Here is a 17,147-nt window from a genome sequence, read left to right as displayed (position 1 = left end):
TTACTGCTTAGTGTGTGCCCACATACCTAATGTGCAACCCTCTGGAATCCCCTTAGTTCCTTTCCCTCTTCCTAAGAAGGATATTTGGAAAACAGGCATATCGCTTACTAGTAGTTCAACCACCAGGTATCCTGCAGCTGACTACAATGGAGGGGTTATCACTGCAGCTAGTAAAACTACAGGTCTAGCAAGTAGTGCATGCAATATTACCAGAAAAATGAACCCATGGGGGGGGGGGGGCAGAACCACACGGAATGGTATGTTACAAGACTGTGTAGCAATTATGCATATGCCTTCTAGCCAACTGGTCAGGAATTCATTACGTAGGACATGTTATGCCATTAAAAATATATATTAAAAAATATATTAAATAATTACTAAAAGGAAAAAGCAGAAATGTTCAACACAAAGACTCAGACTGTTAACAGACAAAATCCTTAAAAATCCAGTGGGCAAATTGATGCATTTTGGATTTATCATGCTCTCTAAAGCAATGCATTCAAGGCACAAGAACATATGGACTTGGGTGATGAGGACATCTATGCTATAAAGCTGCCTGCCCACAATATAAAATCTGTAAGTTTTCAGCAATGCAATTTTTGAAGCTTATCAAATTACAAACTAAGTGACTGCTACAATACTGTTCTATAGAATCTCATGCTGCTCACTTTGTGCTTCCTTTGAAAGGTGAAACATGCACTCTCACAGGGGCAGAGCACTGTTAATTTATCCCAGACAGACAATGTACATGCTATCTGGAGCAACTTTGATGTCATATTAAAAGTGGCTTTTTGGGCTGGAGTGGACATTTTGAAATTCTGTACACCAATTGCTGTCATAGCTACTGTATTATGTTTAGTTATTTTCCTTGTAAATCATGTATTATTGGACTTTATTTAATCAAAAAGAAATATATTACTAGGTCTACAACTTGATGAAAACAAATCAAAGTCAATAAAAATGTAGAGTTAGAAACTTATAATAAGGCAAAAGTATTAGGAGGTTTTGCAAAACTTTAAGACAATATCTTAAAAAAAAAATTCAGTCAAGCAAAAATATTCTTTTGTTTTTATCTCAACATTCCAAGAATTCAGTATGCATTTGTTTTGAATACATCTACATTAGGGCACTAAAGAAATTTACATCCAAAACCTATGTAGGGCATAATAAATGGAGGAGGTTTGATTTACTGCCAAATGTCAGCCTATGTGAAAGACTGCAAGTGTTTCTGAATTTGTAACAGGAATAATGTGTGACTGATGCTTTATCACTAATTGCCCCCTATCTGGTCCTATAAAGTACTTATACAATTCAAAATGGACTCGGACTGGAATCCATTCTAATTTAAAACTAAATATGCCACTTACGTCCGAGTTATGCTCCACTTCTTCAAGCTCACATAGTAGTTCCTCTATATGTCATTTGCTTAGATCAGTCAAAACTAAACTTGTTTCACTTCATGGTCACAGGATGTGATAGGAGGTCAGGGCCATACTGCCAGCAGTAAATTTATTATTAGGAATGCTTCTTTCATAGTTATTTCTCATGATCTGGTGAACACTAAATTTAGCTATGCAATGTAGTTTTTATTATAAATACTACTACACTCTCTAAGAGTCTCTCTTTGTTCTGAGAGATCTAAGATTTACTTTATCTCCCATGACTGTGTACAAGAAAAGATCTTTCTTTTTTTACTGAATTCCAGTGTGTATTTTCACCATAACAGTAACCAAGAAGACCATTTCAAGTTTTTAGTTCATAATTAATGGGTAAACTGCATAGATTTTCTAATACTGACAAGTATTAATGAAAAAGGCAATTAAGCTTCCATCCAATATGGAAAGCCGTATCCGCATTGTCCAACATTTCTATATGCATCCTGTAACAGGAATGACAAGTTATTCCTTTTATTGCAGGTACAGAATGAGTCTGGCACTCACTATATTGCAAGTCTGTAACTCCACAGAAAATCGTAAGCATCCACAGTAAAGGGTTCCAGGAAGCTAAAATAGCAAAATGAAGTATGAAGGCCAACAGAGAACACCAAAGAGAAAGTTAGTTGCATAAGCTGCATGCCATAACAGTAAATCTTTGATATTATGCTCTTTCATTAATGACTGTGAAACTCCAAAGAAGCAATATTATTTCTTCTAAAGTTGTAAATAGTACTAAAAAAGACAAGTGCACACCACACTTCAAAGTTTTGGTGGGCAACCAAGTGAGTCCTCTCAGATGTTCTTGACTTTTATGGACATTCCCAATTTTGGTTCAAGCTTTTTCCTCAATCCCTCCTAAAACTGGTCATTTTTTGAGAAATTGTGACTTAAGAGTACAAGTATTTACAAATATTTACAAAGTCTCCCCAATATATGACCCTCGTCCCAGTTATTTATTTTGTTATAGTTTTGCTCCATCTCTAATTCCGGAGGTAAAAGGTTGAGGATTTCTGGACATACATCTTACTCTGCATATTGCTCCCATTTGCCTTGGACACATTTTGACATCAGTCTACCCCTACATATGATGCATTCCCAGGACTACCTTTAGAACACAAAAGTCTACCAGATACAACATATTGGAGGCTGAAGATGCTGAACAAACCACAGACTCTAAAACTACTGCATATTTACTGGTATGCAGTATAATTATGCCAGTACAATCCTACATATCTTTACAGCACGTGGCATGTTTTTTTTTCTTACAAGACTGCTTCTACAGTTATATCAGACTACTTAATTATATTTGATTGGATTCATTCTACATTCTTCAGGCAGGATTTTACGCAGCAATGTAAAACAATCATGATTTTTTTTTATTGTGAAGTACTGAAAATCTCATGGACTTAGGGTTTCAGAAAACACATGTACTAAACTACAGTGGACTACTCAATTTCAAAGGAACATACCTTCAGTAGAGACAGAGACTTTCCTCTTCAATCCCTTAATTTGACGCATCCTCTGAACAAGAAGGTACAGTGCAATAACTCCAAAGAAGATGTACCAGCCATAATCAGAGAAAACAAAACCCACTGCAATAAAAATAAAAAACATGTAGTTAGTGACAAGATATAGTCAAAACTAATAAGCTATGTTAATGCCCTACAGCCAATCAATGCAGCAAGAAGAGCTTAAACATTTTCCCAAATACTTTTGGTATAAGAACTTGCCAAAATACCAAGGTGCTGCTTTTTCCTAACTTAACCCCTTCTCCACTCCAAAAGATACAGCATATTTCCACTGCATACACAGTATTCTAATTAAAATATATGCATTCTTATATATGAACGAAAGCATAGGGAATGTATATTTTTGCCACAGGACAGTCCAACTGGGCATAATCCAATGTCAGTAAAATATTTTAATGAGATATTGCATAAACAATGAAGATTAACATCATTTAATACACCAGAATAGTGACCATAGATAAAATAAATTGTATTAAACTACACAGCAACACAGGTTTCAGCAGGATGGGATATACAGCAGCAGTATACAATTGACTATAAAAAATACAGTAAACTCTCAGTTAACCACAACTCAAGCAAACCACAACTCAAGCAACCAGAACTCCCAAGCAACCTGAAAAAAAATTGAAGAAACACACTACAATTTTCATGTGTTGCACTTTGCCCCCCCTTCCAGAAACATACCTTACATTTTTAGAGTTTTAGAGTTTTAAAAAGGAAGATATGAATAAATTCCCTCTTTCCACAACCTAAGAACAAGTCAAACCAAACAAATAGTATTGGATACAGTATTAGTCAGGCCTATTTTTAATAATAACTCTCAAGCAACGATAAACTACAGTTATCTGGCATCTACCAATCCCGATGGGTGCCAGTTAACTGAGAGTTTACTGTATAAAGCACCCAATCGGCAAAGTAAGGGAGAGACGCTGCTTGGTATTTGAATGTGATACTTAAGAAGAAAACTAAAATAATGAGAAAAATGATAAGAAAGGAACACAGATTATGGAGGACAGGCAACACACACAGTAACTGATTTAAACAAGCGTGTTTAACCAAAAAAAATCTGAACTGCTCTCTGTAAAGAAAACAGCAGATCGCATGTTTGAAAACACACACACAAAAATCACAGTCTGCATTTCTACTTCATTTACATTTTTTGTTCTTTTATAATCACTAGGTTAACTGCTAGAAGCCCAAACTCTTGAGATGGTCATGAGCAAGTGTGCTGACATTTTACCATCTTTCTGTTCAGTACTTACTCTGCCTTCTGCTCTTCTCTCAATCTCAGCTTTATGCAAGTACACTTTAAACCAGACTTTGATACGAGGGTCTGCAGTCCAATGATTTATATAAAAGATGGTAACTCCTGTATTTAATACAATTTTCTTTGCCATGCACAATGAGCTTCCCATTTTATGCATAAGATGGGCAATTAGAAATTATCTAACTGCAATATATCCTTCTGTATTAGCTTTCTAAAACAAAAATGGTCATTTTATACAAGCTATTCATTTTGTAATTTCTTTATTCGGAATTCAACAGCCATATGGAGAAAAATATATAGAACTTTTAACATTTACAATCGAATAAACTTAAACCAGTATGCTTAATAAATAGGATAGTGCAACATAAACCTTCCAGATCAACTTCATGTAATTTAGCATACTGCAAAGTTCAACGCTACATGTTTGCCCCTGTACTGTAACCAGTTATCCCACTTATTCAGGAACTTCTGATGAAATTTACCCTCTGCATTTCAATTCTCCATTTATAAGATTTCATCAAGTTAGGCTGTCGATATCTATCCTAGTATTCCCTAAGTCCTCATTGGCCTCCTGTGTGACATTGAGCAAGTTACTTAACCTGACAGTGCTTTGCGGCCACTGAGAATTTGAGGTACGCTCCTCAGTGGTCCCCTGGACTGCAAGCTTAGTAAACACCTATGAACCTAGTCTTCCATCTTAGTGCAAATGCCTTTTTGGCAACTATTAACAATAACAAGATTCCTCAAAGCCTTTTTTTCCCTGGACTATCCAGAAATCAAACCAAATTGTCCGGTAATCTGGAAAACAAACACTGTACAAATTCTGGTATTCTATTTCAAAAAAAGGACTATAGAAGTTTTTTTTAGAGCAGCAGATTTACTGTGCTTTTTTAAAGAAAAGCATAGCAAATTGGCAGAAAGAAGGCATCACAAAGGGAAAAGAGGGTGCTCCCCTCATCTGGTGTGACCATGATGTCATGAAATGGGTGGGGTTGTGGGAGGTGCAAGAGGTGTTGCCTTGGTCTGGTTTTAGCCACAACAAATGGTGGCAACCCTAAGTGCACAGCTCAATTATAATTTGGTATACCTATCCTTACTTTTTAAGGATTTCATAGGTAAGAAATAGGCTAGCTGACCTGCAGGCCATTTTAAGCCTAGCCAATTTCCCTTTTTGTGCTTGAATTAACCTATCCCATTTGGTCAGGGACTGGCCTTACCTAGCCCATGGTCAATAATTATACATTACCTCTAATGAGAATAACTGGGATCATACTGTAGATACTGAAGGGACCCATACATGGGATAAAGCATTTAGGAGCCGTCTCTGTCCATTAGTAGCACAAGGGGAAGTTCTGGGATAAATTTTCTGTTTCCCACCCACAGATCCAAGTTTTGTTTGAACATGGACAGAAATAAACTTTGTTTTATGCGGATATGGAGTCTATTTTAGAGCAGTGTTATTCTTTGCAAGATAAACTTGTCCCTCCAAATCATTTGGTTGATGTTGCAGAAGAGGTTTAGATCCCTAGACAAAGTATTTCTGAAACCATTTAACTTGCTAATGTGCTGTAAATCCATCAGTATCGGGCCAGAGGATGCCTTGTATGCCAGATAAAGGTCACCTCTTAGCAGTCTGTAGAATCCAGAGTACAGCAACATGGCTTGGAGTCTGCCCATGTAGGATATGTTGTTTAAGCCTTATATCCTTTAGTAAGGTATCCCTCTGGGTGTTCATCCAACAGACACCTGCAGAGTTTACTTAAAAGGGGTGGGACCATTCCTAAATATATGTGCTCCCAATCTCCAATTCTCCTTCCAGCCATTCACGCATCTCTGGTAAATATGCTCTACTATTGTTGTGGACCACAGGGTCATAGGCTAGTTGCTCGTGGGCCATTTTAAGCCTAGTTGATTTCATTTTCAGAGGTAAAAATTAAACCATATCTCTTGTGTCTGTGAGGTAAAACACCTTAACTATTTATACCAATCCCCAACATAATTACATTGCACAGCTCCTTTACTTGGCTGTACTTTACTTTCAGATCATATATCTGTAAATTAAGTAACAGCCTATTTAATGCTGAATGTACTCTGTGCAAAAAGTTTCCAAAATTGCTTTACAAGGGTTTATGGTTCACTTTCACCTGAACTTCTTTACCACATATACAATTCAGGGAATTTCTCACATGAATATGCTGTGGTTGACTCCTTTTTGTACTGTTGCATGTGACTGTCAGTGCTCTTCATCCAAAGACAACCACACTGTTTGCTTGCAGGATCACAGCCCCTTTAAAATTCTGAATGGCATTTGCTTGCAACACAGATGGCTAATCACAACATACTATTAACACTAGTGCTTTAAGTAACTACATTCTTGAGCAATTCAAAAAACTATTCTTATTCATAGTTCCACATCTATGCTGTATCTTGCTCTAATAACTTCTCTGCAGGAACATTTATCTCCTATATAATGGCTATAAACTTTGTAAGATACTGCATTATTCCTAGAAATTACTATAATGTTTGCTCTTCTGCCCTTAGCATTTGTTAAACTGTTCTAAATTTTGTCTCAGGTTTTAGTCTTTCTAGACATTAGACAATGGCTCATACTTCAGTCTCTTAATTTAAGAGGAAATGTAAAATTAATTCAAAATTATGCTGTCTCAAATTACTCAGCACTTGTATTAGTTGTGCCAGTATTTTGCCATGCTCTTCATGTCTGACTCAGACCTAAAAGATAAATAACGCCATCACAGCCTTCCAAGATATAAAATTACCTGCACAGTAGCTCTTCTGTAATATCCCTGGTGTTGATGAAATACCAAGAAAAAGTTTGAAGTATCTGTATTTTCCAGGTCTACATCACCAAATGGAAAAGACATGTAATCGAATGGCATTTCACATCGAACTGCCATTCATCGAGGTGTTTAGTGAGATTGCGGTACAGTGAAGATTGGAAAATTTGCCCTTTGCTCAATGTAGTGAGGCCTCAGAGTTGGTATATATAATTAGCAGGGGTCATGGGGGGGGGGGGAGCAGCCCCCCAAAAGAGCGACTTTGAAAATGGCATTTTCAATGTAAATGCGTTCAATTACCAGTCTTTTCAATTTCGTAATATAAACCTGTATGTTCCCTAATGAGGTATTAGATGTCCACAATTTGAAGCTTTACTTGCCAATATCTGTGGTTTGCATTAAGTACTGACATGAACTTCTATCACTATTGCTCACATTCATCTATTATCAAGGGGTAATGTTCTATTTAAGCACTTTCTGGACTGTGTGATCCGTACACATGCAAAACTGTCTTCTGCCAGAGTAACCAAATTTTACCAGTTATGTTGTCTCCAACTGACTTTTAATGAGCTTTTTAGCTTTCATTTACTCCAATTCTGCTCATATTGATCTCAAGACCTGCTGATACTTTCCTTGAAGGACTATTATTGACACAGTATCAGAATTTATTTGCATATTTTATTCTCCTGGCAATCTTCCAAAGTCTGTAAAGAAATCAACACTGTTCTGAGAGATATGAAATTGCTATGGCTGTGCACAGTGTTCAAGCATTTCTGCAACTACAGCAGTGCACATGAATATGTACAAGAACAGATCTCCCAGTTTTTATATTGTGAATTCATTTTCTCACTATCTTCTTAGAAACCAAATGACAGAACTGTTTTTTGTCCCAGCGCTTCAAAACTATCTTCAGACAAAATGCTTCACTCTCATCATCATCATCTTTTTTCGGCTGTTCCCATTAGGGGTCGCCACAGCGGATCATCCATTTCCATTTCTTCCTGTCCTCTGCATCATGCTCTTTCACACCAACCGCCTGCATGTCCTCTCTCACCACATCCATAAACCTCCTCTTAGGCCATCCTCTTTTCCTCTTACCTGGCAGCTCCATCCTTAGCATCCTTTTCCCAATATACCCAGCATCCCTCCTCAGTTCACTCAAAGTGTTTAAATTTAGACTAGACACAAGTTAACTATAAACATTTTGCCAACGACTTGCACTAGTGTCCACATTTCTGATATCAAATCTTTTCAATTTAATAGTAACAAATAGTTCATTTTCATGTTTCCATTCAATGTGCAAATTTATTTGAACACTTGTCATTCTTAAACATTTTTGAACATTATCTTGAACAAAATGGATTACGTGTAGAATAATAATTCCCCTCATTTATATCCAAACCTATCATGAGCCTTGAAATTCAGGCGAAATGCTTTGTGTGCACCTCACAGCTGGTCTTCTAATCTTCATAACCATAATAATGCAGTCTCACTTTACCTTCCTTTTTTGCCTTATGTGACATTTTATGACTCACACTTCAATTTCCTAAGTTAGTACCTTTAACTCTACATGTGCAATTTAACTTGCTTTACAATAGTTGCAGTTGGAGCATTCCCCTAACTAAAAAGCACTCTTCTGTGTATATAAACATAACCTCTTGAAAACGGTACAAGTTTTAAATTCGGGGACTCGCAAGTACAAGTCCCACAATAGAAAGACTGAATATGCAGACATGGAGATTTACATATACTAAGCCCACAACAGTAGTGGCTCGGAGTATTTCTTTTTCTCAGAGCTGTGACAATCTGAGATTCAGTACATACTTGTTAGTGCAGCAGTTGAGAAGTGCAAGAAGCTTGGCTCTGCAAAAAATTAAAAAGGAGACAGCAATGGTAAGCATTTGCTGTTCTCTTTCAGTTTCATGTTTTGCTTCTTCATAATTCTGGGACTTGCAGTTATAAGCTTTGGAATTCCAACAATCAGACCTTGGAAATAACAGTTCTTCACTGGTACACCAATCTGCTAAAATTCTTCAGAAAACAACAATGACAATATGGATGGTTTAGTAGCTTCCATGGGCCATAAATTATCCAACTTTCTGTAACTAGATAAACATACTTCGATAGCAAACTCATACTAAACACTAGTTTAGAAACCACAGCTTTCAAAGTAAGCTATAAACCTGTAAAGATATCACTACTCTGATAGGGAACATTCCATAGTACAAAATTGACTGAGAAATATTAGGAAATACATAAATAAATAAATAAATACAAATAGTACAAATTATTATGAGGTAAAAATATGCTTCACGTGGTTTTAAATTACTTCATAAAGTTTTTAGATCCCTTTTTTTTTTTTTTTTTATTTGGAACAAGAACTGAACCAAAAGAAATGCGACTTTGTTAAAATTAAAATCATAACCATTTTTAAAAGGCACCCATTTCCAGAAAGCCACCAAAAAAAGAATCAGATATGAAATCTGAAGCTCTGACATAAGTTTTTTTCCTGCGGTTTACTTTTTAGAATTTTACAGTAGTAGATCACGGTGTTCAAATGATGCAACTCCACAGTGACTTTAGATCCTTATCTCAGTAGAAAAAAAAGATCAACTGATTGTAAGATGAAGTGCCATTAACATGAATGAGGGACTGGGACTAGGAAAAAGATAACTAACTGTTGTCCAAAACAGCAGCAGTGTCCGTGGTTCAGGAGACTGCATTTACTAGTCACTGATCACAGGAAATCAAGAGGCATCTCTCCACCCAACCCCACCACCAGTAAGTAAAAGAGGTAGGCAGAGAGAGACAGACAAAGAAGGCAGTTAAAAGAACCAGTGCAACAAAGGAAGAGAGAACAGAAATTTTGAATTAGTCTAAACTGGAGTGAATCTCCGTCCTATTTTTACAGCAACTTCAGTGATTGAATTATTTTCTCATGTTACAGCTTCTTCCCAGTAAAAACCAAATGAAAATTCCAGCCAAGCTAGAACTTTCTCCCCTCTCAAACCTCTTGGATCAGAGGCCCATGGGATATATGCAAATTACCCTTATGAACACCAGGTGTTTCAGCTATACGGCTATTCTGAATGCTCATGACTTATTTCTTTTTAAGTCAATTCAATGGACAATTTCAGGCCAATAATGCCAAACCCCACTAGCTGTGGATATGCATATTACAGCCTTGTTATGTTACAGCTTCTAAAAAAAATACCACTCTAGACTGTGCCCCTCAGCTCGCATTAAAGGATAGGAAATTAACTTTCTCCAGCTGCCTTTACATTCAATTAGGCAAACACATTCTTCTCCTTAATGGAGTGCATTCTCACCTATGACTTAGCCAAACAGCTAAATATAATGCATAATCCCCTTCTGCTTGTGAAGGTGTATGCGATTCTCCCTTCTCAGTGTACATGATGTATTTAGTAAATAGCATAATGTGAGATATCTCATTGGTTCTTAAATATTAGTGTCTTTTAGGATTTAGTTTTTTTTTATTTTTATTTTTTCAATGCAAGAAAAGCCCATGCAGCAAAGTGATAGCAGCCCTGCTTTCTTTCCCCAGCAGCGGAGAAGCAACTGCTGTACAGAAGCAGGGTCTTTCCTGATCATTACCTAGCTTAGCTGCATTAATGTATGTATACTGCATTGGTCATGGTTCAGCAAACAGCTTAGGCTGGAATACTTGATAACATCTGGTGACAGAAGTGAATGGGGGATACAAAAAAAAAAGACAAAACTTAGTCTTTATCAAAGTACTGATGTTAGCTGGCATACTGCACTTATCTACCTGGAACAACTTAGTCACTGTTTAGAGCATATTAAGCCAAAACTACAAATACAAATTAAGCACATTAGCACATACATTTAGAAACGAATGAAGTACTATTTGCAGTAAAATTTGTAAACTGTACATCTCAAAGTCTCAAACATGTGACAGTGACAAACATTTTGGAAAAAAATCTTCTTCGGCTTTTCCCGGTTAGGGGTCGCCACAGCAGATCACCTGTCCGCTCATGACTGGCAGTAGAGTTTTCTGGTGTCGAGTTGCCAGCCCAGCACACACACACGTCGGGCCAATTTAGTGTGTCCAATCCACCTACAGCATGTCTTTGGGATGTGGGAGGTAACCGAAGCACCCGGAGGAAACCCACGCGACCACAGGGAGGACATGCAGACTCCGCACAGAAGGCACCCCAGCCGAGGATCGAAACAAACAGAGAACCTCTTGCTGTGAGGCGACAATGCTAACCACTGCACTCCCGTGGCCGCCCTATTTTGGAAAAAAAAAATAGAATAATTTCCTAAGCTACTTATAGCAAAAATACTTAGCTTGGTGTTTAATACAAGCCAGAAATGATAGACAGAGTTTCATTAAAACACTATTTATGCCAAAGTCAAAAAAAATATTCACTACACTGTTTAAAAGCCAGCCAACAGCAAACTATAAAGTCTTTGAAAATTAACTTCCCAACCTTCTCTTCAATGATTCTGAAGGTATGGTGTAACAGCAAATACTACTGTCAAGTTCTCCCATGCCAAGATGATTAGCAGAAGACACTGAAGTTGACAGAAATTTTTTAAAAAGTCATCCTGTGAGGACACAGAGTCTGTTGTGGGAAAGGTTTGTTCCCTCAACGTTTGTGTCCAACAATAAGCCCTAGAGTTAAGACTGTGGCAAGCACTGGCCAACTTAGGACTATAGCCTCTTGCTTCTACTTCAATTATTGAGGCCTTAAACAGTACCTAGTCAGACACAATGTCAGGGAGGGGGGTGGATACAAATACTTTAATGACATCACTGCTGCATTATTTCTTGTCCAATCAAATATATATATTTATTCTTTTTAAGTTAGACCATTTAATTTACAGGTTGCAAGCATCTCATAGGGATCTAATATTTAAGGCATATCTAAGCTGGTCTTGGATAAAGTACATGAAGAGGTACAGGCCTTGTACAGATATATGAAAGGCGATACTACCAGCACAGCTAGCTGGAATTTTGTAAATAATTATATGTCACTGGTGAATATCGAAATGATTTATACAAGATGCTTGTGTTACAAATGTATTAGAAATGTATGTCTTGTGTATATCAAACTGCTCTGTACAGATGTTTGTGTTGAAAAGGTACCTGTAAAAGTGCTGCATTTAAAATGCATCTATAATGTGCCCTACTGGAGAACAGAAATGTACATGCACTATTTTAACTAACTGTTTAAATGTATACATTTTAACAGTGGAAACTGGGATACAGGAGGTTAACCTCAGTCTAGTAAACTTTAGAAAAATATCTGAAATTAAATTACTTTATAGGACGCAATAAAGAGGCTACCTCTCAAGTTTTCAATGCAGCTAGAGCAGTGATGGCAAACCTTTTGGGTTTGGCATGTCAAAAGCTCCTGGCACAAAACAATTCAGTAAACTTCACATGAGCAACAAATGCAAAAGCACTGTTTTTGGTAACTCGGGTGTTGGTGATCGCTGACGTGTCACCTTTGACATGTCATAGGTTTGCCATGACTGATTAGAGGCACAGAGTCTGTACTAGGAAGCTTTCTGTATTGTCCTTGGAAAATACTTTTGAAGCATGAAGGAATACAATTGTTTTATTACTTCCAGCATCTGCCAAAGATCTGAGGGAAAGCCCTTGTCTGTATATCTTTTGCAGGTAGATGCAGTAGTTCAGCAGTTAACATTGGTGCCTCACAGCAACAGGTTCTCTGGTTCGATTCTCATCTGGGGTGCCTTCTGTGTAGAGTCTGCATGTCCTTCCTGTGGTTGCGTGGGTTCCCCTCTAGGTGCTCCGGTTTCCTCCCACATTCCAAAGACATGCAGTAGGTGGATTGGACATTCTAAATTTGCCCTAGGCGCAAGTGAGTGGTATGGCTGAACTACTAAGGCAAGACTAGCCACCTGGCAATGTAAACCTTGACTCGAGACGATTGTCACAACTGGTTGAGGATAGATGTTAAATGCTGCCAGCTTCTAGCAATGCGGGGGTTTGGCCTGAAAACTAGAATTCAGATGACCAGAAATTATGTCATTCTGCAAGCTATATTATTTCAGATATTAAATTTGAGAAGTCTCTTATTGACACAGAGCATTCTGTCTTGGACCCGACAAGAACCATTCACCACACATCTGCCTTGCTCTAATGAAGTAAGTTTCTAGGAAACAGTATAACTCTCTTAGATACACAGCCAGGAATATAGTAATGCTTAGTTTTTTTCTTTATTTGTGTGAGCTTGTACTGCAATGCTATTTTAAATATTTCCTCTGGTTTTGAACTCTTGACATCACTGTGAATATATATTTAGTAGTGACTTGTTATTTTATTATTTATTATTAAATACATTTAAACCTTTCATTGTGGCTGATCTTTGTAGAGATATTTAAGTTTTGAGAGTACTTGCATATTTATTTGATGACACTGTGTAGGCCACTCATAAAAGCCTTGCTCTTGATCAAAACAACCAATTGTATTAGAATTAATATTACACAGTAAGATTGACACCCTTTGTTAAGGGCCCTAAAACAGCTGATAAGCTATAGCTGTGCCAGTGGAGAGTCTTACTGGAGAACTGGAAAAAGAGGGAGAAAACAGCCCAGGACTGACTGTGGTGTCTCCGTGTGCTCTTAGGGGAAACTGCACTTTATGCAGAAAGTGCATCTGGAAATAGTGTGCGTGTACTTGTCATCCTCTCAGTGAACGTCCCCCACTGTTGCCAGTGGTGAGGATTGAGGCTCCTTGATTTCTGGTCCAGTGGAGGGTCATCACAACAGAATGCAACATAGACTGGTAAGTAGAGCAAAAGTACTTGTGAAGATCATATGCTAAAGCACCATAACAGCCCAAAAACTCGCTACCTCTGTTGGGCAACATTTTTGAAACCTGACAAACCTGTAAACCTCAGAATTGCATTTACCTCCTCTCTTCATAAAAGGAGTTTCTCTGGTAGCTCTCCATGAAGCAAAGAAGTTTTAATGGTTATTACAGATTTTAAATGTATATCTCAACTGGAAGAGAGTCACTGGGTCAGCAAGTGTAACCTACTCCGTAAACTGTCAAAGTGATGTATGTGTCAGATGGCTGAAGAAGAAGTCAGTCTAGGAATAAGCAGCCATTTTGAGATAACAGTAAAGTCATTAAGACACACTTCCAGGATTGCAAACTATTCCCCAAATTCTTGTACCAGATTCTTTCAAGCCTTCCCATTAGTGTGCACAACAGAGCTGTAGAATACTCATAAGGACACTCAAAATGACACAGAGGGTGTGTTACCACTTTTCGAGAAGTCTTTGCTGTGACTGTAATGTTAAAAAAGGTAGACAATATGACATGCATCTCAGTTATCACTAGTGCCTTCTTTCTTTTTGTTTAAATTTTAACGTGTGTGTGTGTGTGTGTGTGTGTGTGTGTGTGTGTGTGTGTGTGTGTGTGTGTGTGTGTGTGTGTGTACACATTCTCCATTTCGAGTAAATAAAAAAAAATCTACTTTATCCAAGAGGTTTGGGCTTTTAATACCATGACAGGAATAGATTTCATTCCCAAGTCAAAAGTTTAATTAAAGTTTGTGAAATTAGTATCATTTTAATCTCTGATGTTAGCCAAAAGTACTCTTCACAGCACCTGCAATGTTCCCAGAACTGACTCCTTCTGCAATTCATATGGACTTACATATTTTGGTAGAATATCTAAATACAACTGTAAATTCTTTTTTATGAGACTCATTGCTCCTACCACTATTGGAACTGTCTGGGTATCCTTCTTCCACATTGTTTTCATTTCTGCCTCTTATTCCTAACATTTTATAACTTTGTGTCTTCATTTCTGCCTCTTACTCCAGGTATTTTATAACTTTGTGTCTCTGTATGCAAGACACTGTAAAACACTGGGTGCACCAATTTCAATTCTAAATGCTACTTTTGTCTTCTTTTCATGGACTACTATACCTGGTTCTCTCACGCTAATTTTTTGAAGAGTTGCTAATGGGTAACCACACATGATATAAACTTCATCATTCTCTATAATGCTTTGTAGCTCATGTTTCCAATGCCTCTCGGCTACTTCGGTATTGTAATGTTTGCATAATCCCCAGTGTAACAGTCTTGCCACATTATTATGTCTTTCAGTGTACAGGCCCTCTGCCAATATAGTGAATCATACCCAGCAACAAGATGTGCAACCGTTTCCAGTTCTGTTCAACAGAACCTGCATTTGTCCGTTTCTCCCAAATGTTCAATGGACTCTTTTACAAAAGTGTACGTAGTCCTCTATCCTGGGTCGCCAATATTAACCTTTCACTTTTTTGGAATTCACCTATCTTCAACCATTCCTGCATCAGATCCTAATAAAAATGTCTTTTCTGTAGCAACTATATTTATGCCTTTTCCACATGTCTTGCCTTCTCTGATGCTTCTTATATTCTCTCTCTTGTTTTTGGTACATTCGATTGTTGCCGGATTTTGTCTTCTGGTTTGATTTCTATTTCCACTTGACATCAACATGCTTCTGCCAAACTAAGCAGGGAAGTCATTTTAGACTTGTTCTTTTCAAGTTTTAAAACTTTCACTACATTTGGATCTAGTGAGGTCAGCAGATATGTACGCAGTCCTACGATTACAGATCTATACATGTAATCAATTTCGAGAAGACCCATACCTTGTTTAGAGGAAGGTATATACAATTTTGGTATAAACTGATTTTTATAATCATTTCATAAGCATGAACCATTTTTCTTGTTTTCTTGTCCAACTAATCGAATACCTTTCGAGGCCAGTCAATCACACCAAAACTGTAAGTTAGAGCAGGAACAACAAATGGGTTTATAGCTTGGACTTTGTTCATAGATGTCAGAGCTGTTTTCAGTATTAAATTTAGTCTTCTAAAATATTCCTTACCAAGTTTTGCTCGCATTTGTTCATGTTTTATTGTCGATCATTCACAGATTCCCAAATACTTATTATGCTCCATCCTGCACAAGTTCCTTTATATCACTTAACTGTCCCAGACTGATATTTTCTTGGTGCTACAGCTTTTCTGCTTTAAATGTTGCTTTTGCACATTTATCAAAACCAAATGACATTCTTATATCAGAGAAAGTTTTGACCACTTCCAGTTGTGCATTTAGCTCCTGATCTGATGAGCTATAGAGTTTTAAATTATCCACAAAATGAAGATGAGAAGTCTTTACACTTTGTTGTTTTCTGGGAGCTAAATTGCAACCATGACCTAATCTGCCAAGCAGATGGCTTAATGAGTTCAAGGCAAAACAAAAGAGCAGCGGTGATAGTCACCCTGGAATATCCTCCTTTGAAGTTTTATCCCTGGGATAATAACTTGTCCTTTATCATGACTTGGCTGCAAAGTGGTTTGTCACTGTTTCATGGTCACTGTAATGTAACTGATGTACAGTGTATCTTGATACATTTGTAAGCACTCCATCTATGAATCATGTGGGATGCTTTCAAATGCTTTTTTGCAATATACCCAGGCCATACATAGCTTCTTCTCCTCTTTACAATTCTCCATTATGACCATTTAACAACAAAATGATCATTTACTCCATATAACATTCTTTTGTCACCCTTTGTTCTACTGCCATAATTGAGTTTTCTTCTAAATGACTGTAAAGTCTGTAAGCATCAGTTCCAGTATATACATTGTCAGAAGGCATGTTATTGGTCTATAGTTATTAGGATAGCTTGCAGGTTCACTCTTAAGGTTATGGTGGAAGTATAGTTTTTTTTCCTGTTGTTAATCAAGTTAGTGCCTGCTCAGTGTGCGCATATAAATAGCTGTTGCTTAGGGCTAAATCTTGGTATAAAGACATTAATAGTTTTAACCAGAAGTTATGTACTGTTTCTGGACCTGGGGTTTTCTAGCTCAGAGCTTTTCTTAATTTTGTTTGTTCTCTGGCCATTCCTTACATTTCAACTTACAGTTTCACTTATGGACGGCACAGTGGTGCAGCGGTAGCATTGTTGCCTCACAGCAAGAGGTTTTCTGGTTCGATTCTCGGCTGGAGTGCCTTCTGTGCAGAGTCTGCATGTCCTCCCTGCATTCATGTGGGTTTTTTCCAGGTACTCCAGTTTCCTCCCACGTTACAAAAACATG

The 17,147-nt window shown here is 37.4% G+C and overlaps 1 protein-coding gene across 1 annotated transcript in view; it reads right to left on the bottom strand.

Moving 5' to 3' along the window:
- The window catches only part of SELENOS (selenoprotein S), a 352,333-nt gene that overhangs the window by 325,980 nt on the left and 9,206 nt on the right, over positions 1–17,147 (bottom strand). Inside the window, exon 2 of the mRNA XM_044078683.1 lies at positions 2,906–3,028. Coding sequence (XP_043934618.1) covers positions 2,906–3,028 — 123 coding nt within the window. The remainder of the gene's footprint in view (positions 1–2,905; positions 3,029–17,147) is intronic.

Source organism: Protopterus annectens, chromosome 7.part1 (genome assembly GCF_019279795.1).
Source record: "Protopterus annectens isolate FY-2018-M chromosome 7.part1, PAN1.0, whole genome shotgun sequence".
In the NCBI taxonomy this organism is placed as follows: domain Eukaryota; kingdom Metazoa; phylum Chordata; order Ceratodontiformes; family Protopteridae; genus Protopterus; species Protopterus annectens.
This window is presented reverse-complemented; position numbering and strand designations above follow the sequence as displayed.